This window comes from Callospermophilus lateralis, chromosome 18 (genome assembly GCF_048772815.1).
Source record: "Callospermophilus lateralis isolate mCalLat2 chromosome 18, mCalLat2.hap1, whole genome shotgun sequence".
Lineage (NCBI taxonomy): Eukaryota > Metazoa > Chordata > Mammalia > Rodentia > Sciuridae > Callospermophilus > Callospermophilus lateralis.
In genome coordinates this window covers 12013307-12039375 of record NC_135322.1, presented here as the reverse complement: position 1 = coordinate 12039375, position 26069 = coordinate 12013307, and the positions used below count along the sequence as shown (strand labels likewise).

General features: G+C 57.9%; 2 protein-coding genes across 6 annotated transcripts; one reads left to right on the top strand and one right to left on the bottom strand.

Annotated features, from left to right (window-relative positions):
- The first annotated feature begins 893 nt into the window (after positions 1–893).
- Positions 894–5347, top strand: Erfl (ETS repressor factor like). The gene is made up of 5 exons (XM_076839172.1): positions 894–960; positions 3568–3802; positions 4121–4316; positions 4426–4543; positions 4869–5347. Exons 1-5 carry the CDS (start codon positions 894–896, stop codon positions 5315–5317), a joined length of 1065 nt encoding a protein of 354 aa, XP_076695287.1. The 3' UTR covers positions 5318–5347.
- A 731-nt stretch (positions 5348–6078) lies between these two features.
- On the bottom strand, positions 6079–25039 carry Arhgef1 (Rho guanine nucleotide exchange factor 1). 5 transcript variants are annotated; one of them, XM_076839492.2, is made up of 30 exons: positions 24950–25039; positions 20803–20836; positions 20630–20713; positions 20059–20172; positions 17784–17882; positions 17494–17536; positions 17032–17278; positions 16641–16670; positions 16294–16393; positions 16062–16158; positions 15948–15983; positions 15560–15697; positions 14713–14818; positions 13275–13442; positions 12860–13005; positions 11034–11180; positions 10656–10738; positions 10391–10516; positions 10176–10290; positions 9962–10062; positions 9657–9734; positions 9340–9415; positions 9090–9257; positions 8142–8229; positions 7960–8046; positions 7624–7691; positions 7428–7514; positions 6852–7015; positions 6678–6778; positions 6079–6437 (listed from the first exon to the last, which is right to left on the bottom strand). In XM_076839492.2, the coding sequence occupies exons 2-29, from the start codon at positions 20824–20826 to the stop codon at positions 6695–6697; spliced, it is 2904 nt and encodes a 967-aa protein (XP_076695607.2). In that variant the 5' UTR covers positions 20827–20836; positions 24950–25039; the 3' UTR covers positions 6079–6437; positions 6678–6694. The 5 variants fall into 5 exon arrangements, with proteins under 5 accessions (XP_076695607.2, XP_076961929.1, XP_076695610.2 ...); XM_077105814.1 differs by lacking the exon at positions 24950–25039 and adding an exon at positions 22261–22580; XM_076839495.2 differs by lacking the exon at positions 13275–13442.
- Between the last annotated feature and the right edge of the window lie 1030 nt (positions 25040–26069).

Genomic DNA, 26069 nt, shown 5'->3' with positions numbered 1-26069 from the left:
GAGGGGGTGGTGTGTGCAGGGTGTGTGGGGAGCAGATGGTTGTGGATGTGGGGTGGGTGGCGAGGGGCCCGGGCTGAAGGGGAAAGTGTGAGGGAAAGAGGAGGGGATGGAGCATCTTAGGGCATGAGGCATCTGAAGGGGGCGTCTGGGGGGACGGGCCGAGGAGGAGGGGCCTGAGGGGGAGACTCAGTGGGAAAAGGTGTCTTTGGGGGGCTGAGGGGAGGCAGATCCAAGTGGCAAGAATCTTGGATGAGCAGCAGGTTTGAAGCAAGGGGGTCTTGGGATTCCTGGGGGCACCCTGTGCAGGGAGGGCAGGGGCTGGGCCAGCAGGTGCCCAGCTCTGCCAGCTCTGGGGTGACAGAGTGGGGGACAGCTGGCCCAGGTCAGCCAGGCAGGGCAAGTTTTGGAGCAAGATATATCTGGGGTAGCTGGAGAGACACAGAGGGAGAGGAGCCCCCCAAACGAAGGGACCAGCCCCAGAGGTCAGGCGAGAGACGGTGACAGGGACAGCAGCAGAGAAGGCACAGGCAGGCTGAGGGCGGGCGGGCTGGTGGGCTGCAAGAGCCAAGAGAGTGAGAGTGAGTGAGAGGCGCGGAGGGAGGAGGCTGAGCGGCTGGCGAGAGCTAGGCAGGGAGTGAGCGGGAGGCTGACGAAGGAGAGGCTGGCAGGGAAGGTCTGCGGTCCAGGCTGGAGGGGGTCTAGGGACAGAGGGACCTGTGGGAGGGAGCAGGAAGGGAAGAACTGGGGGGCAGAGGGGCGGGTACCAGGCAGATGCTGGGGACCTGGGAGAGGGAAAGCCCTGGCAGCACCCCGCTGCTGACCCCTGTCTGTCTCTCCCACTGTCCTCCATCCTGTCCCGTGTCTGTCCCAGACTCTGCAGGGTCAGCTCCGCCATGGACTGTAGCTGCGTCTCCGACCTTCTCTTCGCCCCGCCTGCCCTGCCGGCTCTCTGGACCCCTGGTAACTGGCCCGGACTTCTCCCACCCCACCCCCCAGCCCTCAGGCCTCCACGGGGCCACACCCCCTTCTGTCTCCCCCTCCTCTATCTGTGAGTCTGTCTCCCCTGGTTTCCATCGGAGTCCCCTGAATAAAACCCCTTATGAAAAACTTGGCTATAAACTTCGCAGCCAGCTTTCCCTGCCATCTGCCTGTGGGACGTGGGGGTCTTCTGGAGGGCAGGGGAAGCATGGGACGGGAGAGGGACGAGGTCCTGGAGTCTCTGCCCCGCACATCTCAGCCTGCACCTACCCGTGTGGCAGACAGCAGGCTGGGGGCTGGAGGAGAGGGACTAGGAGAGATGGGCAGAGGGCATGGCTCAGCCATCCAGAGCCCAGGGTGACAGGATAGCTTGCCCAGAAGCGGATGCTCAGACCTGAGGATGTGGACAGTGAGGCGGGCTCGGACCTGCATTTGAGCCCAAGTCACAGCCCCCCAGATGGCAGTGTGTGCCAGTGAGAGAGGGAGACTGAGGCTGTCTGGTTGTTTGAGGTCTCATTTGGAGTGTGTCCCTTTGTCACACTTCAGTGTTTCTGGAGAAAGTGGTCACACTAGGCAAGTGTCTGCATGCATCTCCCGTCTTTGTGTGAGCTTGGGTCCCTGCTTGTATGCACGTGGCGGAGGCCACCTCTGTCTCTGGACTGGCAGGCAGGTGGACATTTTAGGCTTGTGTGTGAGGGGGGCGTCTGCTGACCCGCCGAGTTGAGTGTCCCTCTGCCTCAGTGGGGTGAAGAGGCTTTGCCCATTTCCTGGGGTCTGTGGTATGCTCTGTGGCATTCCAGGGACATCTTGGTACATTTTGGGCTGTGTGGGTGGATGTGCCCCTGGGTCTATGTTCTGGCTGCGTCTCATTTTTAGCCCAGGGGTGTGTGTGACTGGATCCTGGGGTTGCCTGTCAGTGCATGTGCCTTTGACCACTGAGGTGGGATCCTCTAGCCATGTGTCATGTCTTGGTGGTGCATTGGAGGTTGCGGGTACAGGGCAGGTGGTCTTCGGGGTTGGGTTTTGCATTGTCATCTTGGGTTATATTGCTTCCCGGGTAGGATGTGCTCTGGTTGTGGAATGGGCTAGGGCTTTAGTCTTGACTGAGCCTGTCATCAAAGGTGACAAAGGAATTGGAAGGCCCCAAAAGAATTGGATAAAATTCTCCCCTCGGGGAGGGAGAAAAGTGCCTGGCCTTCCAGCAGGGGAGCCTCAGCCCCCATTTCAACACACCAGCCCCATGGGGCCCTGCTCCTCCTGCTTCCCGCCCTAGAACCTTAAGACAGCAAGAGCAAGGGTCTGCCCAGTGGCCACATAGCAAGTGGATAGGGGATCCGGTCTCGCAGCTTTGCAGGTTCCTGCCCCAACCCACAGGCCATTGCCCTCCCTCCCCAGCCTGCTCCTCCTTGCCTGGGTCTGGGGTCTCTGAGCAGAGAGGAAAGGGACAGAGAATACGGCATAGGAGTTGGCACAGAAGCTGGACTCAGGGCTTAGGACCTTCTGGTTGGGAGGTGAGATTTAGGGGTGGGCAAGAACCCCTCTTTGCACCCTTTCTGGGTGTATGTGGAGTGGGACCCAACCCCCGAGTGTGAGACCAGTGGCTCCGAGTGAGCTGTGGCAGGTGCTGACAGGTGGGTCCTGTGGGTGTGGGTTTGGAGGCTGCTCTGCTATGCAGTGTGGCTGTGTCCACCTGTCAGGCTGTGCATCTGAGGCCCCGGATGTCTTGATTCCATTTCCAACACTGCTTTTGTCATTGGGGCCTTTGGGTCCCTATGTCTCTTGTCACACGGTTGTTCGGGGGGTCCCAGTTCTGAGGCACCTGAGATGTGTAACTGTGTTGTGACAGGTGGGGTGTGCAGTGCTGGGTCGTTGGCATGACGCAGCCTTGTCTCGGGTAGCCATGTCTGGTGTGCCTGCATGGGTGGTCCTCGGCAGGAGTGTGGCACACTGGCGTGTCCACCTTCCCTGGTGTAGTGTATGTGATGTGCTGCAAGTGCGGGAACACACGGGCACACAAGATCACACAAGTGGACATGCAAGACCTGAGCATGGACACAGTGGGTGGGTGGGGACACAGGGACATGAAGAGTACACGCACTCAGGTAGGTGCAGAGACAGATATGCCAAGGCTTAGCCAGAGTGTGCCGGGAGCCTCGGGGAGTGGGGAGGAGCAGAGGGCAAGGGACTAGGCTACAGAAGACAGCAAGAGCTGAGCGCGTTTCAGGGTGCCAGAACGCCAGAAGCCTCCTGGGGCAGTAGGGAGAATGGCTACCACTGTGGAAGATGTCCGTCCCTGCTACTCCTCCCTGATCATGGAGGCAGGAAATCACATCCTTACCCCTTCCCCTGCTGAACCTGGGTAGTTGTGCCCAGGTAGAGGAGCAGGCTGGGAGGACCACTCAGGGCCCTCCCCCTTTGGGCAGCTGGGGGACTGGACACACCACCGGGGCAGGTCTGGAGGTGCCTGAGGCTGGGTGGCTGTTCCTTTGGCGTCAGAGCAGCACTGGTGGCCTCTCTGGTCGCTCAGTCCAGCCTGGAGCTTCTGACTTGGCGTCCCCATCCAGGCCACTCCCTGCCTCCCGTCCCCAGGGTTTGCCTTCCCGGATTGGGCCTACAAGCCGGAGTCATCCCCTGGCTCGAGGCAGATCCAGCTGTGGCACTTTATCCTGGAGCTGCTGCAGAAGGAGGAGTACCAGGGTGTCATCGCCTGGCAGGGGGACTACGGGGAGTTCGTCATCAAGGACCCTGATGAAGTGGCCCGGCTCTGGGGCATCCGCAAGTGCAAGCCCCACATGAATTATGACAAGCTGAGCCGGGCCCTGCGGTGAGGAGGGGCTGTGGGCCTGATTCCTATCTCACCAGCTTCTCCCCTCAATTTCCCTCAGGTCCCCACCCCCTGGGGGCTTTCCCTTCACATCCTGGGGCCAAATCCTGTTGGATCCCCAAATTCCTTGTGAGCAGAAGGGCAGCAAGGATCCCCAGCTCTGGACCCTGGAGCCATGCAGGACAAGATCCCAGCTCTGCCTCACCCTTCCTTGCCCCATGACCTTGGTTAGGGGACTTCTGTGAGCCTCAGTTTCTCCACTCTGTGGGCACAGAGCCTGTGCTAGAAAGCCCTAAAGGCCGCCTCCTCTCCCCACAGTTACTACTACAACAAGCGCATCCTCCACAAGACCAAAGGCAAGAGGTTCACCTACAAGTTCAACTTCAGCAAAGTCGTGCTAGTCAATTACCCACTGCTGGATGTAGCAGCTGCTGCCACTGGATCCCCACTCTTGTTGACCCCTGGTCCCTTTGCAGGGGGCCCTGGGCCAGATGCTCCTCCCCTCACCCCAGAGGTGAGTTTGGATAATGGGATCCCAGAACTGGAATGGGGATGTCTGGTGCCCCCTCTGCCATGAACCCCCTGGGAGGGGGCAGTCTGAGTGGTGCCACCTCCCCCTCCAGGCCCTGCAGACCCTCTTCTCTGCCCCACGCCTGGGAGAGCCGGGGGCTCGGACACCCCTGTTTACCCCAGAGACAGACAAACTGCGGCTGGACAGCCCTTTCCCGTTCCTGGGCTCTGGTAAGAGCCTCGGGGCCCTGGGGGAGATCTGCGCATGTATGAGGGAAGAGGAGCAAAGACCAGGAGAGCGGGTAGAGGGAGGAGGCGGGGGAGGCGGTGACAAGATAGGGGTCAAGGTGGGGGGAAAGGCTTCAGGGGTACTAAAGGGATGGGAAACAGTGCGAGAAGGGAGGAGGTGGAGAGGGAGGAAGCCTTGTGGAGTCAAGTGGGAGGACAAAAGCGAGAACGGGATGGATGTGGCGGGAAGTGGCACCCTTTACCAACTCCCATGCAGGCAGGCCCCAGGGGGAGTGGCCCGGCCTGACCCATCCCCTGTGCCCCCCAGGTACCACTGGCTATTCCAAGCCCCCCGGCCTGCTGGGTCCCTACAGCCGCGCCTTCCCTGAGTACCCCTGGAACTTTAACCCATACCTCACAGGCCCCTTCCCCAAGCTCTCCCCTTCTCTCTATCCCCCACATTTCTACCCCAACTCCCTGGCCAGTTCCCTGGGCCACCTGCCTTCCACAGGAGCAGGGGGAGGCCCCACAGCTGCACCCCTGCTGGCTGCGACTGGGGAGGGCCCGGGTCCTGAACGCCCCTCAGGGCTGGTGGCAGCCCCTCGCCTGGCACTGCCAGGAGCGGGGGGTCCAGAGACCACGCTGGGCAGAAAGGAAGACAGTGACTCAGAACTGGAGATTACTGATGTCAGCGGCTGCAGCTCTGACAGCGAGGGTGATGAGGGCCTCCAGGTGTCTCCCAAAGCCAAGGCAGGCAAAGGGGGGACCGGCAGCTGAGCCAGCGTGGGATGATGGATTCTGCCGAGGTGGGGACCAGGACAGCCACCCATGAAGCCTCTGCCATCTGGTCTGCCCTCGATGTCAGCCAAGGCCTAGGACCAGGCCCCGGCACCCTCCCAGAGCCCAGTCTCCCTCCCAACCCCAGAGTGGGGGTCTCGCCTTCCCCTCCATGGAGGGGGAGGGAAGAAAATGGCCTCCAGCCTCCTCCCCAGGCTCCAGTTTGAGGGGGGTCCCCGCCTGGCCCCACTCCCAAAGTGCAATACGGCGCCCAGCCTCCCCTGCCCACCCCTGTGCTGTGACCTGCGTGTTTGTGTGGCCGTGTCTCCAACCCCCTGTGCTGGCCCCCATCCTGATACCCTCACACAGGCCCCCCTGGGGACAGGGAGCTCAGAGCAATAACCCCGCCCCCAGCCCCTACCCAGGAGGGGCCCCCTCCCCACCAGCTCCCCATGACCTCCAGAGCCACCTACAGAGTTTACTACAAAAATAAAAGAACAGAGGGAGACCTGGGGTGCCCAGCATTCTGGATGAATGGGGGCTGGGAAGGGGGCAGGGGCCTTCCTCATATCGTGTGTGTGTGTGTGTGTGTGTGTGTATGAGAATTGTTAATGAGAAGGACTGAATGAACGACTCAAGGGCAGCAGGAGCCACGGCGGCGATGTGGTGGGTCAGACCCAGAAGTCGAGGTCGGAGGTCGGCAGTCACGGAGGGGCCCAGACGCTGCCACACTGGGCTCTGCCCACCCCTCACACGCACAGTTGTCTCCTTAGATAATATATATTAAAAAATAAACCTCCAATTCAGGATACAAAAACAGAGCAAAGGCACTTAGGGGTGGGGAATGGGGGGGTGGCCCCCACAGGCAATACTGAGATGGCCTGGGAAGTGGTGGGGGTCATGGTGGTGCCCCCAGAATGAAGCCCTGAGTCCCCTGACAAGGCAGGAGGGAGAGAAGGCCCAGGCCGGTGGGGAGACAGGGACCCCAGCCGGGCCCCTCCCAGGCATGGCTGGCAGCCCGCTCCCTCTCCTCAGGCCCTTGGGGGTGTGAGACGCTGCAGCAGCTGTGGGGTGGGCCCCCTCACGTCCTCTCCCCCATTCTCTCCTTCTTGCGAAAGGCCTGGGGGATGGAGGAGAAGGGAAACAGGGAGAGAATGGAGGGAGACAGCAAGAGATGGACAAAAGCAGAGGAGAGAAAAAGGGCTGAGCAAACAGAGAAGTAAACTGGGAGAAGTAGGGAGATGGAGGGGGTGGGAGGCGGAGGAGCAGGGAAGGGAGAGGAGACACTAGGGCTGCAGGGACCCCATGCTGCTCTAGCCCCTCTCAGGGTAGCACCCCGGCTCCGGGCTCCCCCGCTCACCTGCCTGGGCAGGGGCCTCAGGAGCAGCCAGGCTGGGGGACAGTATTCCCCCCGAGCTGAGACAGGAGAGGTCGCAGGCGGCACAGTTCCTCCTCCAATTCCTGAAGAAGGGTCGTCGGTGAAGGGGTGCCCTTCCTTCCCGAGCACACCCAGGTTCCCCCTCACCCGATGTACCTCTAGCTGCTTTATGGCCTCTTCCAGGCTGAGCAGGTTCTCTTGAATTTCCTGGGTCTGCGCTGGGTCCAGAGGGCTGCCACCTGGCACCTCATCCCCATTCCGAGGAGGCCCAGCCCCGTTGTCTTCCTCAGCAGGAAACAGGAGCTGCTTCAGGGACAGCACTGGAGCAGGGCCGGGGTGTGGGGGCACAGGGGACAGAGTCATGAGGGGCAGGGGCTCTGGGCTGAGCCTCAGGTGGGTGGGGAGGGCACAGGCCAAGGGCCTGCTGGGCTAAACAGATGGGGCTGGAGATTCAAGAGGGAACAGAGGTGAGGCTGGAGGTTGGGGCTGGAATGGGGTAGGAGGGTGCTGGGGAGGGAGCAGCTGAATTCAGGGTCAAGTGAGGATGGTGGCCTCAGGAGGACGAGGCACTCTGCCACCCAGGATGGTGGTGCAGGTTGGGTGGGTTGGTGCTTTTGTTTTCTAGCTGCTGGACATGGAAGAAATCTGAAAGGGGGAAGACTTTTTCTAGTTCCAACAGAGGTGCTATTCGGCTGGCTGGAGGCCACCCTGGAAAGGGCAGGGCTGGGCTACCTTTCTGAAGGGCTGTGGCAGCAAGCTGGCCCTCAGGGCCTGGTCGGCAGAAGGGCAGGAGGTCACTGAGGATTCTCTCAGTCCGGGCTGCGTGGGGGAAGGGAGGGTGTCAGACCCGGTCAGGCTCCCCTGGACACCTCCCATTACCCATGAAGCCCCTGGACACCTCCCATTACCCATGAAGCCCTGGTCTCACCGTCAGCTGGAGGCATCTCTCGGCTGCAGTTGCCATTCTCAGAGCTGCTGAGCAGGGGTTCCCGGGTGCTGTGGGGAGGAAGTACTGGGTGACCCCACACCCCTGTCCCTGGGGGGCAGCAGGGGCAGGGAACAGAAAGCTGAAGATGGGGAGGTCTGGAGATGGAGACAGAGAGACCTGGAAACAGGACACAGCCAGGTCGTGGCAGGACTGGTACACACATATGCACACTCGTACGCTCATGCTCGCACTTGCTGAGTCAGGGCTTGGGCCTGGGTTCTGGGGCTGCAAGGGAAGCCATTCTGTCCCTCCAGCTCCCTCTATGGCCCTCCTCACCTGCTTGGGCTGGGTCGGGGTTTAGGGCGGGAGGCAGGGGCAGGGACCTTCAGGGATCCAGCAGTCTCAGTAATGAGGGCACACCAGCTGGGGAGACAGGCCAAAGTCCAGGGCAGTCAGTGCCCCTAGACACTGAGCGATGCCTCCCATTCCCACACTGAACCCAGAGGCCCCCCTCTTACTTCTTCCGCTCTGACACGGTCTGTGCCACCAGCTCATATATTTGGGCCTCTCGGTCCCAGGTAAAAATGACGTAGAAGGCTTTGTGATCTGTAGGGGGGGAGGAGATAGGAGACAGTGCTCAGGGCCAGGGTCCCCATGTGCACCCCTCCCTCAGCACAGGCTGAAGGCTGGGAAGCCCTGTGCTGCAATGCACCCTCACTGTCCTGCAGATACCCAGGGCTACCCCCACCCTATCCCTTCGCTGTCCGCTGTCCCTAGCCCCTGATCTGACGCTGTGGCCGGTCCCTGGCCACTCCACCTATAGAAGCTCTCCAGCCACCCCTCAATCCTGCCACTCCCACCATCCAGGACCTCAGTGCAACTTCTTAGCAGTATATTTACAAATTCCTCCTCCCCGGGCTCCCTACAATTCCCATGCAGTCAGCCACAGTGTCTTGTCAAAATGCTGATCAGAGCGAGCGCACACGCCTGCGATCCCAGCAACTCAGGAGGCTAAAGCAAGAGAACTGTAAGTCCAAGGCCAGCTTCAGCAACTTCATGAGGCCCTAAGCAACTTAGTGAGAGCCTGTCTCTAAATAAAAAAGTATTTTGTGACTCAGTGGCAAAGTGCCCCTGGGTTTAATCTCCAGTACCAGGGGAAAAAAAATACCAATCAGGGCAGGCCAGGCACTGGGGGCAATTCCCCTCTATTTTAATATGCCCCTACCTGGCCTGCTTATCTCTGCCTCAGCCAGCCAATACCTTTTTATTTACTTACTTTATGTGGTGCTAAGGAGTGAAACCAGTGCCTCACATGTGCTAGGCAAGCACTCTGCCACTGGGCCCCAGGCCCAGCAGGCCTCTTCTTGACCGCTACAAAGATCAGAGTGGTCTCCCTGGCCCTCTAGAGGGTCCATGACTCACCCCATGGGGGACCTGCCCTGAGCTTATACCACTGCTACACTCACCGGTAGCCACCTCGCGGGTCATGGCGGAGGTGAGCCGCAGCACAGGCCGCAGCATGGTCTTGCCGTCAGGTGTGGGCGTGAGCGTCCGGCTATGGGACTTGAGCAGTAGCCTCTCGTCCTGGCGCTGGAGCAGTAGTAGTAGGTCGTCCAGCAGCAGCACGTGGACCTCTGTGGGGCAAGTCCAGCAGATGCTCACCCCAACCCCTCCACCCTGTTTACTAACCCCACCCCACTGCCACCTGGCACTCACCCACAGCTTTGTCCTTGGTCACCCGCCACGTCAATGGACCCTCGTGCACCAGCTTCTTCTTGGTGATGTCCAGGTTCTTGGGGCAGGAGAAAGAGTGAAGGTTGGTTAGGGAAATTGGGGAGGGGAGAGGAGAGTGGCCACTAGGATAGCCACAGGATCAAACGCAGGGGTCGACACAGGTGCCTGGTTGGAAATGAGGTGGGGGCAGAGGCGCACTGGGTACATGAACAGACGGGCAGGGTGGGCTGTGTGTCAGAGTATCCCGGGGGCAGCAGCCCTGGCTGAGCTACGGGGACGGGCAGACAGGCAGTGCCCACCTTGAACTCGCTCAGCATGGGGTCGCTGCTCTGCCGCAGGTGGGACAAGTCCAGGCGCCGCTGGTAATCCTTGAGCCTCTGGGGCAGAAATGAAGAATGTAATGGGGATAAGTTCTGGGGCTGACCCTCAGTGACCCCAAGGAGCTGAGAGGCAAGGCCAACCTGTGAGGGACAAGCTGAGCCAGGCCTGACCTCCATGGACCGGAGGGCAAGTCATGAGGGACAGTTTGGTCTGATCTTTGGACAAAATGAGGGTAGTCACATATACCACACCCCATTCTTGCTGGGGCCAGGCCAGGGCTCACCAGCAAGTCCTCCATGTCACGCACGGCTTGGTTGACATGGTGCAGAATCTCCCGGCAGCACTCGGCTGCCAGCTCCACTTTCTCCCGTTCCGTAGGCTCTTCTGTGGGCAAGGGACAGACTGGCTGCAGTGAACCCCAACCCTGGAAGCCCCCGGCTCAGCGGCCACTGCTGGAGAAGGGAAATTAGAACCCAGAGGCGTGGGCCCCCTGGCACCTGTGTTCTGCCCGATGCTCTGCAGGAGCAGGGGGTACTTGGTCAGCCGCTGCATCTCGGTGGGGATCATGTCCTTCAGTTGCAGGCGGCGGCACCGTGGGCGGCTCTCAGCATCCTGTGGGGAATCAGCGCTGGGTGGCCTGTGGTTTGGCTCATCCCAGGTGCACGAGGGTCCCCATCCTCCCCTGGGACCTGGAGTGCAGGTCCCACTTCACCTGCACGAAGGTACAGAATCGGGGCTCCTTGCGCTGTTTGGCCTTGAGCTGCTCTAAGGCAAATGACTGGCGGCTGCAGAAGCGGGAGGAGATTTTCTGGAACCAGGAGCCCTCGGCACCATCAAACTACAGCGAGATTCAGGCCAGGGAAGGTCTCAGGGGGGATGGGCAAAATAGGATCTCAAGCAGGATAGGAGTCTAAAGTAGGACAAGCCTGGGGACCAGACCCCTAGCTGGGATGAGGGACTGGGTAGGGCATTCTCACCCTGGCCAACAGCACGTCTCCAATCTCTTCAATGAGGTAGCCACTTTCCTGTCTCCGTTTCATCAGGCGATCGAGGAACAGGGCTGTGGGAGCAGTGAGGAAAGCAGGTGCTCCGTTAGGGCCTAGAAGGTTGTCTGTAGTACTCAGGTGGGAGTCAGCCACAGGTGTCTATGTCTGACCCTTGGGGCCTCTGTGAGCTTAAACAGAATGTCTGCTCCCCTGAGGTATGAGGTCTGGGGGCCCCAGACAGGTGGCCCCCAGCAGTAGCACAGAGGCTGTCCATGGTAGGGCTCAAGGAGAACAGGCTGAATTCCAGGTCTACAGAGGCCTCCAAGGAGGAAGACAGGTGGGGTGCAGGGGCTATGGCCTGACACTCACAGTGCACCTCGATGAGCTCATCCAGGCTGGGGAAGATGTTCTGCAGTTCCTCCAGCGGGAAGAAGCCCCCATCGGCCATGGGCTGGTAGAAGAGGTCATGCAACACCCGCAGCATGCGCACGTGGGCTGCCTCTGTCACCAGAAGCTCTGCAGGAGGGCCCCAAAGCAGGAGAGTGTGAACTCTGGGGGATGGCTTCAGAAGGGGCTGGGAGAAAGAACAGGGGAGGCCCGAGCCAGAGCGGGTAAGGAATGTTCCCGAGGAGTTGATGTAGGGGACACACTCTCTAGGTGGGGTCATCTGCCCCCTTAAACAGTCAAGGGGGACTCCTTGACCCACAGTGCCTTTCCCTTCTCCCAGCCAGAGTGAGCAGTGGTCCCAATTTGCTGGTCATGGGGCTTTCAGTAATAAAACTGGGGAAGTCAAGTGGGGGCTGTAGCTCAGTGGTCAAGTGCTGGCCTAATGTGCCTGAGGCCCTGGGTTCAATCCTTAGCATCGAAAATACACAACAAAACTGAGAAAGTCCTAGGCAAACCAGGATGAGTTGTATGCACCCACACCAGCAAGCCTGCAGCTGTGTATACTGTCCAACCGTCCAGCCATTTTCTCAGCCATGGTTTCTGGTACGATGGTTCCCTACCATTGGTAACTCAGATCCAGGGATCCCCCTAGAGGGTGCCTGCACAAATTCCAGGGCCCCCTGAAGTCTGCCGAAACTAAATGCACTATTTTGTGTGTTACGCATATTTTTCTGGTGAGAGAAATTACTATGCTGGCCAGTGGGGTAGCCACTAGCCTGATACATCTGTTTACATTTAAATTAATTAAAATGCAAATGAAACACAAGAATCCAGTTCTCAGTTGCATCTACCACATTTCAAGACATACATGTGGCTGGTCTTTCCATGTTGGACACGTAGATGAAGCACATTTCCCATCATGTCAGAGATTTCTATCACATAGTACTGTCTACATTTTTATCATCTTAGAAGGGCTTGTGATCCAAAAAGTGTTCACTTTGTATCTGAAAAATTCTTCAGGGTTTTGATTTTTGCCATGCAGTGGAATGAACCCAAGACTGCATACTAAGAAGTACCCTACCACCGAGCATACCCCCAACCTGTGCCCTAAAAACTCTGAATGAGCATCTTTCCTACTATTAAGTAACCTGTAAATAAACTTTCAAACAAGCTTCCAAATGTTTTCTACTTTTGCCACCCCTTCCCACACACAATCAGAAAGCACATGCACACACAAATCAAGACCAAGATTCACCCACATCTCCCCACCCAGAAGCAAGCCCTGTTAATACATCGATCATTTCCCCAAACTTTTCCCTGTGGGAACCTTTTCCCCCTAAGCCATTAAGATTGTACTAATAACAATAATCCCATTAAAATGCTCACCCCCCGTGCCCCGCACTACACAGAATGTTCTCAAGCTCATATCGTCTTCACGACAATCCTGAAGAAGGAAGTGTTAGAGCCCATGTTTCACAAATAAGGAAACAAAGGCTTACACTAGAAATGCAGTTTTATATACTGTTTCTGGCACTTTATTTTAGCAGTGCTGGGGATAAAGCCAGGCCTCACACACACTGAGCAAGAGCTGCCATGAGCTACATCTCAAGCCCCAAGCCCCAAATTCCCTGAAAACATAGCTTCGATAGCTGCATTCAAGTTCTATCAAGTGGCTGCTCTGTAATTCATGTAACCCGCTGTCCTGTGCTAGCAACGAGCTGCTCCCCAGCACTCCAGATGGTAAATGAAACTAAGACGGACATGCCACATGTCTCTGCCACAGGAGGACGGTCAAGGATGGCACTCACCGCTGATGACCTCCTGCCGCTTCACCTGGCTTTTGGGCAGGTTGAGGAGGATGTCCGGAGGGACAAGCTCCCGCCAGCCAGGAGGCTCTTCTGGTTCCAGCTCTAGTCCTGACCGCCCTGGCTCCCCCTCATCTCCAGGCTCAGGGCTGTGGGCAGAGGCCTTATAAGTCCCAGCCTGAGGCACCCCAGGAAGGAGTCTTTGACTCCTTAGTGTTCAACTTCCCTGTGCCCCTAGGGTGGTCCATGCTGCACAGCAGTCCCCAAAACTCCAGACAGAAATGACCCACCCACTCCTCCAAGGTCTGCGATCATAGCTGGCTTCCAGTGACCTCAGCATCTGCTGCCCACTATGACTGGCAACAACCCCCCCCTCTGACTCTCCGGGCTGCCTCAGTGGATGGGGAGAGAGACGTACGTGGCTCGTCGGGCAGGGCCAAGCACGGCCGTGGCGGAGCTGGGGTCCATGTCCACGTCGCTCCGGGAGCGGCCCCCACCCCGGCCCTTAGCCCCGAGGCTGCCCCGGGAAGGCCGGCGGCGGTCGCTCACCCGCAGGCTCTCTGAGCGCCCCAGACGCCCTGATAGCCTGGACCCCGAGGTCAAGGACAGAGTCAGGCAGAGGCCAGGACAGAGACGAGGACAGACCAGGACAAGAACAGAGACAGGGAGAGATCAGGACAGGGACAGAGGATCAAGACAGGACAGGAGGGACCAGGACAGGGGAGACCAGGACAGGACAGGGGAGACCAGGACAGGGACAGAGGAGACCAGGACAGGGACAAGGAGAGACCAGGACAGGGACAGAGGAGACCAGGACAGGATAGGGGAGACTAGGGCAGGGGAGACCAGGACAGGGACAGGGAGAGACCAGGACAGGAACAGAGGAGCACAGGACAAGGATAGAGGGGACAGGGACAGGGGAGATCAAGACAGGGACAGGACAAGGATGAGGAGAGAACAGGAGAGGGATCAAACATGCAACAGAAGAGAGAGCAGAGTTAGAAGTAGTGGGATCTGAGGTGCCAGGGCATGGAGGGTGGTGAGGAGTACTGAAATTTGATGGGGCAAGGGGGACCCAGTGTGGCACAAGGACTGACCCCCCCTTCCCTGAAGCAGGGGAATGGGGACAGAAGGGGAGAGAGGAAGATTTCAATACTTAGCTCTTCAACTGGGAAGGTGATGCTCCCACCCACCCCTCACAGGGGCTGAAGGGGAGAGGGTGGCCGAGGGGAGGGGACAGGGGCTGGGAGACATGGGGGAGGGGTTAGCCCTCCCCCACCAGGGCCCAGGCACCCACCTCTTCCACCTTCTGGGGAGAGAGGGGCACAGGGTCAGAGGTGGACCAGATGGACCCAACCCTCCTCCTCACACCCACCAAGGGGCCCCAAAGCAGCAGCACAAGGACAGGCAGGGGGCAGAGCCTGCCCCCCAACTGTGAGGGGGACAGGGCCCCCAGGGCACTGAGCATGGAGCATGGAGCACAAAGAGGGGTTGAAGGGCACCAGGAGCAGAAGCGAGGCTGGCAGGGGCCTAGAGATGAGGAGAGAAAGGGACGGAAATGAAAGGGGTGGGAGAGGAAGAGAAAGAAGGAGGGAGAAACCTGGCCAGAGGGAGGAGAGGAAAGAATGAAAGAGGGAGAAAGAGGAGAACCACAGCAAACAAGGAAGGAGAGGAAGGAGGGGAGGAAAGAGGGAAGAAAGGAAAATGGAGGGAGTGGAGGAAGACACAGAGAAAGCAGAAAAAGGGGTGCAGCTCGGAGCTAGCTCAGGAGACGCAGGTGCAAACGGCAGCGGCCCCCTCCCCCACCCCAGTAAGCTGACCCTGCCCTGGCAGCCCTCCTGGACCCAGTCAGGCACCTCTCCGTCTCAGCACTCTCCTCTGTGCTCTCTGGGGGCGCCGGGGGCTCCAAATTCACTGTGCCCTGTGGGGGTGGGTCCCCCAGGTCCAGGGGGGCATCCACACCTGCAGAGTGGAGGAGGGAGCTAAGCTGGCTAGAAGGCCCTGGGGTGGCAAGACTCTCCCTCTAGGGGCTCAGTCTCCCCTGCTGTGGAAGGGGGTGGGGGCTAAGGCTCCCAGTGCCTGGCAGACACGTGCCATAGCAAGGTGCCTCAAGGACAGACAGACGTTAAGAACGCTGAGCACATGTCAGGGGACAAGTGGGTGGTGATGCTTCAGGACTAGGGGGCCCCTGCACACATCCACCCAGCCAGACTGCAGTCCCCCAGGCAGGAGGGAACTAGAGACAGCAGGGCCTCTGCCTCCATTCCTCCTCCCAGCCCTTGTGGGCAGAGGGAGACCCCACGTGGAGGTGAGTGAACTGGGGTTCAGCAAGGGGACGAGCCAGACAGCACAGCACAGGTAAATTGCAGAGAGGGGACCTCATCGAGGCCAGGCCAAACAGCCACCTCAGGATCCAAGGTGCTGAGGGCCACACAGCCCTGAGGAACATGAAAAATGAAGTTACTGGGGCAGCTGGCCTCAAGGCTGATGGGGGATGGAGTGGTGCTCTGAGGTGGACTGCCTGGACTCAGACTGGTCCTGGGAGACACGGCCTGAGAATCATGGAAATGCTAGTCCAAAGAGGGGCAGACACAACACTGGGCCTAGAAGCAGGGAGAGCAGATGCCCAGAGCAAAGGGGAGGCCTCCCCAGGGACCAAGGCCTTCATCCTGAGCAGGCCCTACCCCAGCCCAGGAAACTCACCTAGTTCCCGGTCTGGGCTGTCTCCAGACAAAGGGTGCAGAGGGACTCCAGGGGTGTCCTGTCCAGAAGTCCCAACATTCCGGTCCCGAGAAGGTATTCCCAGGGCTCCCTTCCGGTCTGTAGGGCCTAGCTTTTCAGCTGGGGAGACATAGGGAGAAAGAAGGAAATGAGAGGGCAGCACCGCCAAGCCACAACTGCAGGGGACCCAGGACAGCTCTGCCCCTTCTCCCTTGTACAGGGAGACCTTCCTCCCCACTCAAGGACCAAGAGTCCTCCCTATCCACCGTCTCCTTCTCCAGACCCAGCCCTCCTCCCTGATACCAGTGGTCCAGGCCCCATCCCTCCTCCCTGAGACCCAGGATGGATACTCTGGCTATAGGTCCATTACCATCAACCTCGCTTTTGAGGTGTCGAAAATCTGGAGCTGAAACAAGAGAGTGGGACAGTGAGGTGGGGGTAGCCTGGAGGGGACAGGGTGGGGCTGAGGCCAAGACCACCTTACCCTGGGGCTCTCCCCGGTTCCAGCGAGCAGCATCCAGGATACTGCTCAGTCCTTTCTTGGTCTTAGGAGGCTCATCTGACCGCTTGTTCCCCATCATCTGCAGGAGGTTGGGGGGCAGAGGAGGTCAGCATTTCCAAGATGCAAGAAGGCAGAATAAGATCCCAGGTGTCAGGGTCTTGAGGGTCCCCCAGGGCATCTTTGGAAGTGAAAGGGCCAAGTTTGGCATCAGCACCTTTTTCCGGAAGAAGTTCCTCCCTGATTTCTTGTCCCCGCTCTTGGTCCGCACCCCAAGGTGGCGCATGTACAGGCTGATGGCAGTCACCACGGCAGCACTGTGGGGAGGGGACAGTGAGGGTCCCAAACCCAAACAGACAAGTGCACACTACTGTGCCAGGGCAGAGGCGTGGCCTTGCCTCCCCATCCCCTCAACCACTTCCTGAGTCTCTGAGGAGGAGGGGAGGGCTCAACAGGACAGGGCCAGGGATGCTGCTCATGCAGGACTGGGACCCAGGCCTCAGCCCCCTCCCGCAGGCCAGGGGGACCCGATGGGCTCTCTCTGCCATCCCCCCACCCCATTACCTCTTTTCTTCGTCGTTAGAGATGGTGTGCCTGTAGGGAGAAGAGAACAGTACTGTGGCAGAGTTGTGGAGCCTGGGATCCCTGCCAACCAGCACACACCTCCAGGCTGCTCGTGCTCTCTGGAGTAAGAAGGGCAACTGCCGAAGCACCGCCGGGGAGAAGGGAGGCTCTCTTCCAGGCGGATGGGAGTTGCCTAGACAGGGCTGAGCACAAGATCATGGACAAGACCAGAAACTGCAAAGGGACCCAAAGCCAAGGAGGGAAGATCCAGAGCCAGGATGAATGAAAAGGCCAGAGAGGGGAGCAGCCCACCTGCTAGGAAACAAGCCCTAGGGCTGAGGGGAGCCTGCAAATGGGGGCTGAGGAGCGCGCGGCCCACCGGCCCACTCACTGCATCTCCTCCAGGTGGGTCAGCAGTCGCTCGGCCACATGCCGTTCGCGGGCCTCGTAGCTGGCTCGGTCCCGCCCAACCCAGGCCTCCAGCTGGGCTAGCTCCTGCTCCCAGGGCGTCATGCCCATGAGCCGCTTGGAGCGGAAGTCCTCCAGCTGCCTGCCCACGGTTGCCTGCTGGTTCTGCACCACCTCCTGCATGAACCGCCGCTGGACATCCTCAGAGAGGAGGTCAGGCCGTGTGCGGTCTGTAGGGACACACACAGGCTGGGGGCCAAGTCTCCGAGCGGGGCTCCCCACTCCCTCAGACCACAGTCCCCACCCACCTGCAGACAGCCAAGCTTCCCTGGGCTGCCACTATCAAGGGATGAATGAATCATGACCTCTCTCCCCAGGTGTCCTGGGAGGCACTGTCCCTGCCACAGACCCTCCCTCAACCCTAAAACCTTCCTTCTCTCCTTACCAAGTTCAAAGGTGACGCTGGAAGGGGCTGGCACCCGTAGGACCTGCTCAGGAAGAGACTGGCGTGAGGGGGAGCTCTGGGAGCGATGGGGGTGCAGCCCCGGAGGCCTGGTAGGAACAAGAGTGCAAGGGAGGATGCTGGGGAGGGCCTGAGGGGGCAGGGGGCAGTACCCCAGGCCAGGCTGCCCTTCAAGCTGCCTTAGTGGGTGGAGGTAGGGAGGTGCATGGTGGCTCTCCAGGGCTCTCCAGGGCCAAGTGGGTGGGGATGGGTGGCTTGAAGGTGGCTCTCACCGCGGTCTTATCCAAGAAGCTGTGGCAGAAGTCGAGGAAGGCCTTCTTGGTCTCCTTGGGGCCCAGGGAGCCCAGCATGTCAGCATGCAGGCAGCAGAGCTGGGGAGGACACACAGTGTGACTTCTTCCCTCCCAGGCCCAACCACACCCCCACTTTGGATAGCCTAGGGGCTTCCCCGGCCCCCCCCAAGGGTTCTAATGCTACCTCCTGGGGAAGCACTCCCTGATCTCTATTTCTACCCCCCAAACCCTTGCCTCCCTTAGCCTCTCTGGGGGTGATCACCATGAGTACTTCCTAATTTTTTATCCTATATAATTCTTTGTGGTTCTGTCTCTTCTCCACTACTTCTAGTCATACCGAGGGCTCAGTGTATACCAGAGGTGGTTCTAAGTCTTTGTTGTGCATTCATTTATCTGTTCAATCACAGGGATCATCATTACCCCCATTTTTTTGTTTTGCCTTTTTTTAGAAGTACTGAGGATTGTACCAGGGCTCTTGCATGCTAGGCACATGCTCTACCACTGAGTTATATTCTCAATAGATTTTTATAATTTTATTTTGAGACAGAGTCTCACCAGGTTATCCAGACTAGTTTCCAACTTGCAATCCTCCTGCCTTAGCCTCTGCCCCAAGTAGCAAGTGTGCATTACGGATCCTGGCATTTATTACCCCCATTTTATAGACGGGAAGACTGAGTTTATGATGCCTACTCAAGGTCACACAGCTAGTAAGTGGCAAAGCTGGGATCTAAACGCAGAAAGCCTGACTGCCTCTACTGCTCCCCATTGTCTACAAGTTATTGTGAGCAACCTGAGAGTCTGTCTGTGGACACAGCAGTGGTAGGTGGGTTCTGATTCCTATGGCCCTGTGCACAGCAAGGGCTTCATAAATAAATGGGTAGAGGAGTTGGGCTCACTCAGCATCTCCTGAGGTTGCCTGGGTGCCAGCCCTGGGCTGGATGACTCTGGCAGTGCAGCAGGGAGTCCAACCTGTCCTGGCTCCCGGGGAAGTTCTCAACTGGCAAGTGACATGGCCTTAAGTGTGCTAAGGACTTACTCCAATGTGGGCAGACTCTCTGAACAACTTCAAGGAATCTACATCCACTCTCCTTACCTCCGCCCCTAAAGTACAGCCTGAGAAAGGCTATAAGAGGACAAATTTCAAAATGCCAGAGGCCATCTGCGGTCACTTCAGGCAAGCCTGGCCCTCTCTCACTCTCAGTTTCCACATCCATAAACATATGGCAGTTGGCACCATCCCTGTGCTTAGGTCTAGGAGGGATCCTTGTGTTCTAGAACCCCAGGACTTAGGCTGGACCTCTGTTGGAGGGCCACAGCATTAGGGGAAGGGCCGCCACTTTCTGGAGAAAGCAGACTGGGACGATACTGGCAATTTCCCAATTTTCTGCCAGTTTCTAAAGCTTTGGCATCAGAACACCCAGGCTTTGCTTTTGATGTCCCCTTCCTTCTACACCCCAAAGGGTTTCCTCCTTGCTATTTCTTTGTCTCCCAGTTTTCTGGAGAAAGCATCTGTGTTTCCACGCAGTGCATGCCCAGGGCTGTTTCCCAGCTGGCGGCCTGTACTGGGGTGCTCTGGGTCTTCTGGGATGAGACATTGTCTACAGACTCCCACTGGCCAGTGCTGTGGCTTTTCCTTCAAAAATCACCTCCTGAGTTTTCTAGACTGGAAAGCATGGTCCTGGATCCACAAATCCCAGGTAGCTTCGGCCTGGCGCAAGAGGTTTCTGGGTTAACAATTACGCCCTGTTCATGTAGTGGGCACTTGTGGTGGCTTCCTCATTTCAGGATCAGGGGCTGCAGTGTCATCTGGGCTGGGATGGCTAACAGCTTTCTCCCAGGTACCAATCCCGATGGTAACTGGTAACACCTGCAGAGGCCTAGTTCGGTCCTCCTCCAACAGCCATGGGAAGGGTGCTGTCAAGGATGGGGGACCCCGCTCCAGTCCCAGAAGACAAGCAGCAGGACGTGGTCTCTGCCAGGCTACAGGGTTCTCTGTGGTTCTATGCACGGCCTGCCATAGGTATACTCCAGGCCAGCGCTCATGGCCCATCGAGGTTTCTACGGGGTCCCCCAGTCTAGTCTAGACCACACAGTGTGCCTTCTCACTCTCAGCTGTGGTGCTAGTTCTAGATTCTGTGCTGTGTGCTCTGGGGCTGGTTCCCAGGCCCTCCTGGCTCATCTGCACTAGTCTAGCTCACGGACAGGCATGGCCTGCCCAACCTCACTCCCCCTCCCTCTGCAGTTGTGTCCTCACCAGAGGTCCTGGCTCAAACTGCAGGGCCACATGCTGCAGGAAGGCCATGAGGTGGGCCGGGCGCCTCTTCACCTGCTCCAGGCTCTGGAACTGGCTGTTTTGCTCCTCTGAGCTCTGGGGGTGGGAAAGAAGGTCGCTAAGTGCCATGGGGAGAGGTGAAGAGGCCTTGGTGGCCCCACCAGGTCCATGGCACCTCTCAATGGATCCTAGCTGGGAAGGAAGATGCTAGGAAGTTGGTGGTAGAGATGTGTCTCCACCAGAATGGTGACAGTAGGGGCAGAAGCGTGGAGAATGAATGAGATTTGATGTTCTATTGGTGAGTGACAAGAACAGAAATTAGGAGAGAAGGAATGGGACTCCATGGTGGGGGCAGTGATAAATTGGGGCCAGAGTAAGAAGTCTGTGCTGAATGGGGGCACTGATGGCTCAGGGAGGTGAGGAAAGTGGTATCGGGAAGAGGAAGAATAAGAGATGAGTAGAGGGCACAGCCCAGGATGGAGAACCGGCCCTATGGTGGAAGGGACATGGACTAAGGATGGGATGGAGATTTTCCACTCCATCTCCCACTCACAGCCTCCAGCTCATTCTCGAAATCCTCATCCTCAGCCCCGATGATGCTGATGGGCACCAGGCCAGGCCGAGGGGGCCCTGGAGCCTGTGGAAGGGGAGGCACGGCTTTAGCCCACAGGGCTCCCACATCGCAGCCCCCCAGTCCCCACACCCTCCCAGGCTCTCTTCACTCACCACCCCTCGGGCGATGTCTTCCATCTCCAAGGCTCTGTGGGGCAGGGAGAGGAGGGGCTGTGGTTAGGGGTGGGAGGAGGCAGCCCAGGGCGGTTACTCAGAGATTCCTGGCCCAGGTGTGAAGGTGAGTAAACAGCCTCCCCCCATCCCAGCCTCCGCAGCTCAATGGGGCCTCTGTGTGGCGACAAAGAGCTCTTCAGAGGCTGCCCAGGGGGCGGGGAGCCCAAGGACCAGAGGGGGGGCACAGGCTGGAGGCCCAGGAGCCTGGGTCCACAAAAGGACTGTGGGTATGAGCTGGCAAACTGGTCCCTAAAAGAGGAGGGACCAGAGGCCTGGGGGTTGGCCCCCAAGGAGGCAGGGCCTTTGGGAATGGAGTTAAAGGAAAGGTTGAGGGGAGGTAGGAAGGAGAGGACTGGGGTGTGGGGGGCTCTTCTCTGATCTGTGACAGGCCTAGGCCAGGATGTTGCCTGTGAACCCACCAGCCCCACTTCCTGTGACAGGAAGTCACAATGGCAACCCCCAACCCCCAACTCTCTCCACACAAGAAAACAAAACTCTGAACCTTCCTTTCTCAGGGACCCAGAGTCCCCAACCTAGAGGTTCTTCTTTCTTTCAGGAACCAACTATTTTTCCCAGCATTTGGTCCCAGAAAACGAGGGAGGGGGCCCTTGACAGCTCACCCCCAAGGTGTGAGTCTCCCTCTACATTATCTTGCGGAGCTCGGCCTGACTGTGTCTCCCTGGGATTTGTCTCCCATCTCTGTCCTTCCTTCTGCTTCCTGGGCTCTTTCTCCTCTTCCAGTCCTGTCTCCTCCTGCCTGGTCTCTGCCTGTCCACCCTCCTCCTCCCGACTTTCAGGGCTCCCAGCCTCTCTCCCTCTGTGTGCCTGTCCTTCCACAGTCAGTTTCTGAAGCCCCAAGTTGCTGTCTCATGTCCCTCCATCTCTCAATGTCTCCCCCAACTTTGTGTCCCCTTCTCCTTGAGTCTTCCAAAGATCTTTCTGGTGTCCCTAAATAGTTTGAATAATGCCAAAGGAGCTATGTCAGGGGGAGTGGGGGGTGCAGCTTCCTACACCCCAAAGCTATTTATTATCCTAGCCACCTGAGACCCACCCTTGCCCAAGACCCACCCTTTTCCCTCTTCCATGGCACCTGATAAAATGGTAGCTGAGATTTTGCTACAATGACTAAATAATGATGCTTTTGGTGGTGTCCAAATACCACCTTTAGGGTCTACCCAAGCAGGCATCATTTTTATAAAAAGTGTGTCTACCATTCAAGCTTAGGTAATTTCAAGATTTGAGCAGTTAAATGTTCACATAAATAAATTTGCAAACCAAGGCAGAAAAATAACAAGTAATTATCTATCATGAGAGCTACACTCACCTAGCACTTATATTGGGTACTGCTCTAAGGACTGCTCATGTATTAATTCAGTTAAACCCCACAAAAGTAAGCACCTTATGCTAGTCGCATTCCCAGGAGACACGGGGATGCCTTTACTAGGCCACCACCTGCAATTTCATACAGAATCCATGCTTATCTCACTCAGTGATGAGAAGTTCAACTGGAAAGAAGGTCACAAAGAAGGTCACAAAGGATGTAGCTCAAGGGGTAGGGCACTTGCCTAGCATGAATGAGGCCCTGAGTTCCAAATCCACAATGGAAAAAAAAAAAAAAAAAAAGCAGCAAAGGAGGGAAGGCATCTTATTATCTGAGCAATGTTCAGTGCCAGGCCTAAAGTCATGCACTTGACAAGCATTACCTCCTTATTCCTCATCATAATAATATGAAACAATAGCTAACACTTATGGTGCTCTTAGTATGTGCCCATTACAGCACACTGCATTACAGATGCTTACTCACTGAATCCTCTCCATAACCTCATGAGGCCAGCAATATTCTGATTTAATTTTTTTTGACCACTATTATTTTTGTCCCCATTTTACAGAGGAGGAAATTGAGGCACAGCTCATAAATGACAGAGCCAAGATTCAGAACCAGGTAGTCTGACTCCAGAGTAGATGAATTTAATAGACGGTGGTCCTTCAGAGCATGAGGATCCCCCATCACACCCTTAGGAAACTAAAATCTGAACCAAAGCTAATACACATTAAGTTTCCTTAGATGCCTGGGAAAGTCAGGGTTATGTAACTGCTGCAGCCTGGGCAGGAGTGCAGGTTGGACCTGACCTAGGGCTCAGGACTGGGAGTGGGGTGAGAGGGAGGGCTCAATGTTTAGGGCATAGGAGGGGAGGGGGTCCCCATAGAAGCTGGGGAATTATAGGTGAAGCTGTCCAAGGGAAAATGTGATCTACAGAAGATTGACAAGGCCTGGGATCCAGCAGAGGGAGCACTGTGTGCAGGAGGCTTTGGTCATCAGTACCGGTTGAGAAGGTTCATGGGGTGGGGATTCTAGAGGAAAGTGGCACACATGGACCCCTGGGTTCTCTGCAGGGCTCAGGGTATATAAGATATTGAGCAGATGATCTAGGTTCTCCAAGAATCCTTGGGAGCCTTGAAGAACCTCAAAGGGGCCCTTAGAATTTTTTCAGCCCCAGATTCTATTGACATATCTAAAGAATCTGGAGATCATATGGATTATGATTCCATAGGGAAAGCAGCCAGTCTACGAGAGTTATGGAGACTTAAAGAATTATAGGGGTGTGTGAAGGATCCTCAGGACCCAGCATCTATTTGGCCCCGGATTCTAGGGGATGTTATTGACCTATCAGAACCCCATGTTTACAAGAGTCCGGTTCTCCTCAAGGGAGGCCAGGCGGAACCTGGAGGGTCTGTAAGATTTTGTAACCTATATGGACGTGGCGGGTCTTCATGAGCCCCAAATCTTACATGGGACGTGGCGGGTTTACATGGGCCATAAATTCTACAGGGACTCAGAAGCATACACAGCCGGGGATGCCGGGTCGAAAGCACAGAGCCTGACGCCCACCAGGAGCCGCGTCCCTCACCTGCTAGGGTTGGAAAAGAAGTCACTGCAGCCGCCGAAACCGAAGCCTCCGCGCACGGACTTCGGGTTCCCCCACCCCTGCCGCCGAGCCGCTCTAGCCGCCCCCGAGTCCACTTTACGCCCACCTCCACTCCTCCCGCCGACCGCTCTAGCCAGGCTCCTATCAGGCTTCTGCCCCAGCGACTCTACTCCTCCGCCGGCCGCTCTAGCTTTCCGCTGCGCCACGCTGGCCAGATAGGGCCGCTCTGGCCTGCCTTGGAGGGCCGGCGTTTCCGTATCTCGACTGCCCCTGTCACTCTCTCGGGTCCCGCCCCCTGGCCGGAGGTAAGGGTGGTTCCAACTCCTGGCCAGAACTCAATCCCAGATTTACTGACTCACTTGGTCCCTAAATCTCCCGACCTTGCACAGAGGGTCCCCGCTTTATTTGCCTCCCCAGCACAAGAACCTGATGAATTCCCAAAGGTCAAACATCAATTCCCTCCGCAATCCCACCACCTCCTTCCGCGGGAGCTGCAGAGCTAAAACCTTGGGGTTGAGCATACTTTTCCTCTTGACATCAGGGTAACACTGAAAATGCAATTACTGTTTCCAAGCCTCAATCTTCCCATCTGTACAATGCGGGAAGTTTCCAGCTCTTTCCCCTACTCCCATCTCCCAGGGTATAATTAACGGCCCAAAGAGGAGCTTCCCGAAAACGCTTTCAAACGCGCTCTGCAACTCTCAGCTTCACAGCGGCCCGCGGCGTTATTGTTGTTGTTCTTTTGAGATGGCCCTAGAGCGTGCAGGGATGGAGGACGGCGCTTAGCGGGAAGCAACTTAGAATTCAAATCCCAACTGCACACTGTCTCACAGAGTGTGTCGCTGGCACGAGTCAGTTCGGTTCCCTGGGCCTCAGTTTCCCCACTGGTACAGTGGGTGTGATCCTAGGTCCTGAACAGTTGGGAGCCTTGAGCCCAGCTCACGGCTTTCATCCCCACCCAGTGGGCACTTGACAAGTCTTCGTGCGCTCTTTGTCCCCTTTGACAGATGGAAAAACTGAGGCCCCAGGAGGGCGGCCGCTGGTTGGGGAGCTCGGAGGAGGCCCCTCCGCTGCCGGAGCGCCCCAGCCCCCTCCCTCCTCCGCCCCACTTCCCCTGGCAGCCAAGGGGAGGAGGCCGGGCGGGGCCAGCGACGGTGTACCTGGTGTCCGCGCAGGGAGGTGACCGGCGGGGCGCCCGAGGTCGGGCTCGGAGATCCCGGGCCCTGCGTCCCGGCTCCCGCTTCCTGGCTCTGGCGGGGCAGGAAGTTGGGGCGTTTTTCCGGAGGCCCCCGCCCCGCTGCCCCTCCCCGCTTCCTGCCCGCGCCCCGCGCCCGCCCGGCACCTCCGCTTCCTTCCCCTTCTCGCAGCCCGCCCGGGCTCCTCCTTTCCCCTCCGGCACCGGCTCCGCCCGGCCCCGCCCGGCCCTCCCGGCTCTGACTCCCCGGTCCTCGCACCTCCTGCCGGGTCCCGCCTCGCCGCGCCCACGGGCGGGGGCCGGGATGAGGTCCGCGCCGGGGCAAGGGCAGCCTCCCCTGCTCTCAGTCTCCGTGTGCCCTTGCTCTTCCTCTTTCTTCGCCTCTCTGAGCGTCCGCCTTCTGTGTCCCTGTCCCCAGGTCCCAGTCGCTCACTTCTTCTCCTGTGGGGTCTTTCCCTCCCTGGCCTGTTGATTGACCCTACTGTTCCTCCTCTGTCCCTCTCCCCCTTATAGCCCTTCTCTCCCTCTCTCATCTTTCTGTATCGCTGTGTCTTACCCCCAATTTTCTTTGCTTTCGCTGACAGTCTCCCTGACCAGCCTCTCCGTGTCCTCCGTGTCCAGTTTGCGGCGAACCGAACCGTCTTTCCTTCTGTCTCTTCCTTGCTGTCTCTCTTGCCCCCTCCTTATGCCTGTGCCTTGGATTCCCTGGGTCCGAATCATCCCTTCTTCCCTCGCTGGCTCTCCTGACTGCCTCTGTACCTCTCTGCTTCTCTCCTTACTTCAGTGACTCGGTTTCACAGCCTGTCACTTCCCCCTGGGTTTCTTCCATGTCCTCCCTTCAGAACAAGCCCCACAGTATAGTCCACTCTTTCCAGAGCTTAAAAATAAAAAAATTTTTGGTGGCCATGATACCCCTTCCATTTACCCCCTTTGCTTGGGGACAGAGGGAGGGCTGAGGCACTACAGGGGGCCAAACCAGTCCTTCTGTTGGGGTGGGGGCTTTGCCAGGAGACTTCCTGTTCTGGGGGTAGGGGGGTGGCCAGGTCTGGCTACCTGGTCCAGGTGTAGAGTGGGCAGGGCATGGC

What these genes read in the sequence shown, in the direction of transcription:
- Erfl (XM_076839172.1), top strand. Translation starts at nt 894, where the DNA reads ATGGACTGTAGCTGCGTCTCCGACCTTCTCTTCGCCCCGCCTGCCCTG. An exon ending in CTCCTCCCCTCACCCCAGAG is followed by an intron (nt 4,317 to 4,425) that starts GTGAGTTTGGAT and finishes CTCCCCCTCCAG; the next exon opens with GCCCTGCAGACCCTCTTCTC. An exon ending in TTTCCCGTTCCTGGGCTCTG is followed by an intron (nt 4,544 to 4,868) that starts GTAAGAGCCTCG and finishes TGTGCCCCCCAG; the next exon opens with GTACCACTGGCTATTCCAAG.
- Arhgef1 (XM_076839492.2), bottom strand. Translation starts at nt 20,826, where the DNA reads ATGGAAGACATCGCCCGAGGGGTG. An exon ending in AGTTTGAGCCAGGACCTCTG is followed by an intron (nt 17,883 to 20,058) that starts GTGAGGACACAA and finishes TGTCCTCCCCAG; the next exon opens with CTCTGCTGCCTGCATGCTGA. An exon ending in TCTAACGACGAAGAAAAGAG is followed by an intron (nt 16,394 to 16,640) that starts GTAATGGGGTGG and finishes CCCTCCCCACAG; the next exon opens with TGCTGCCGTGGTGACTGCCA.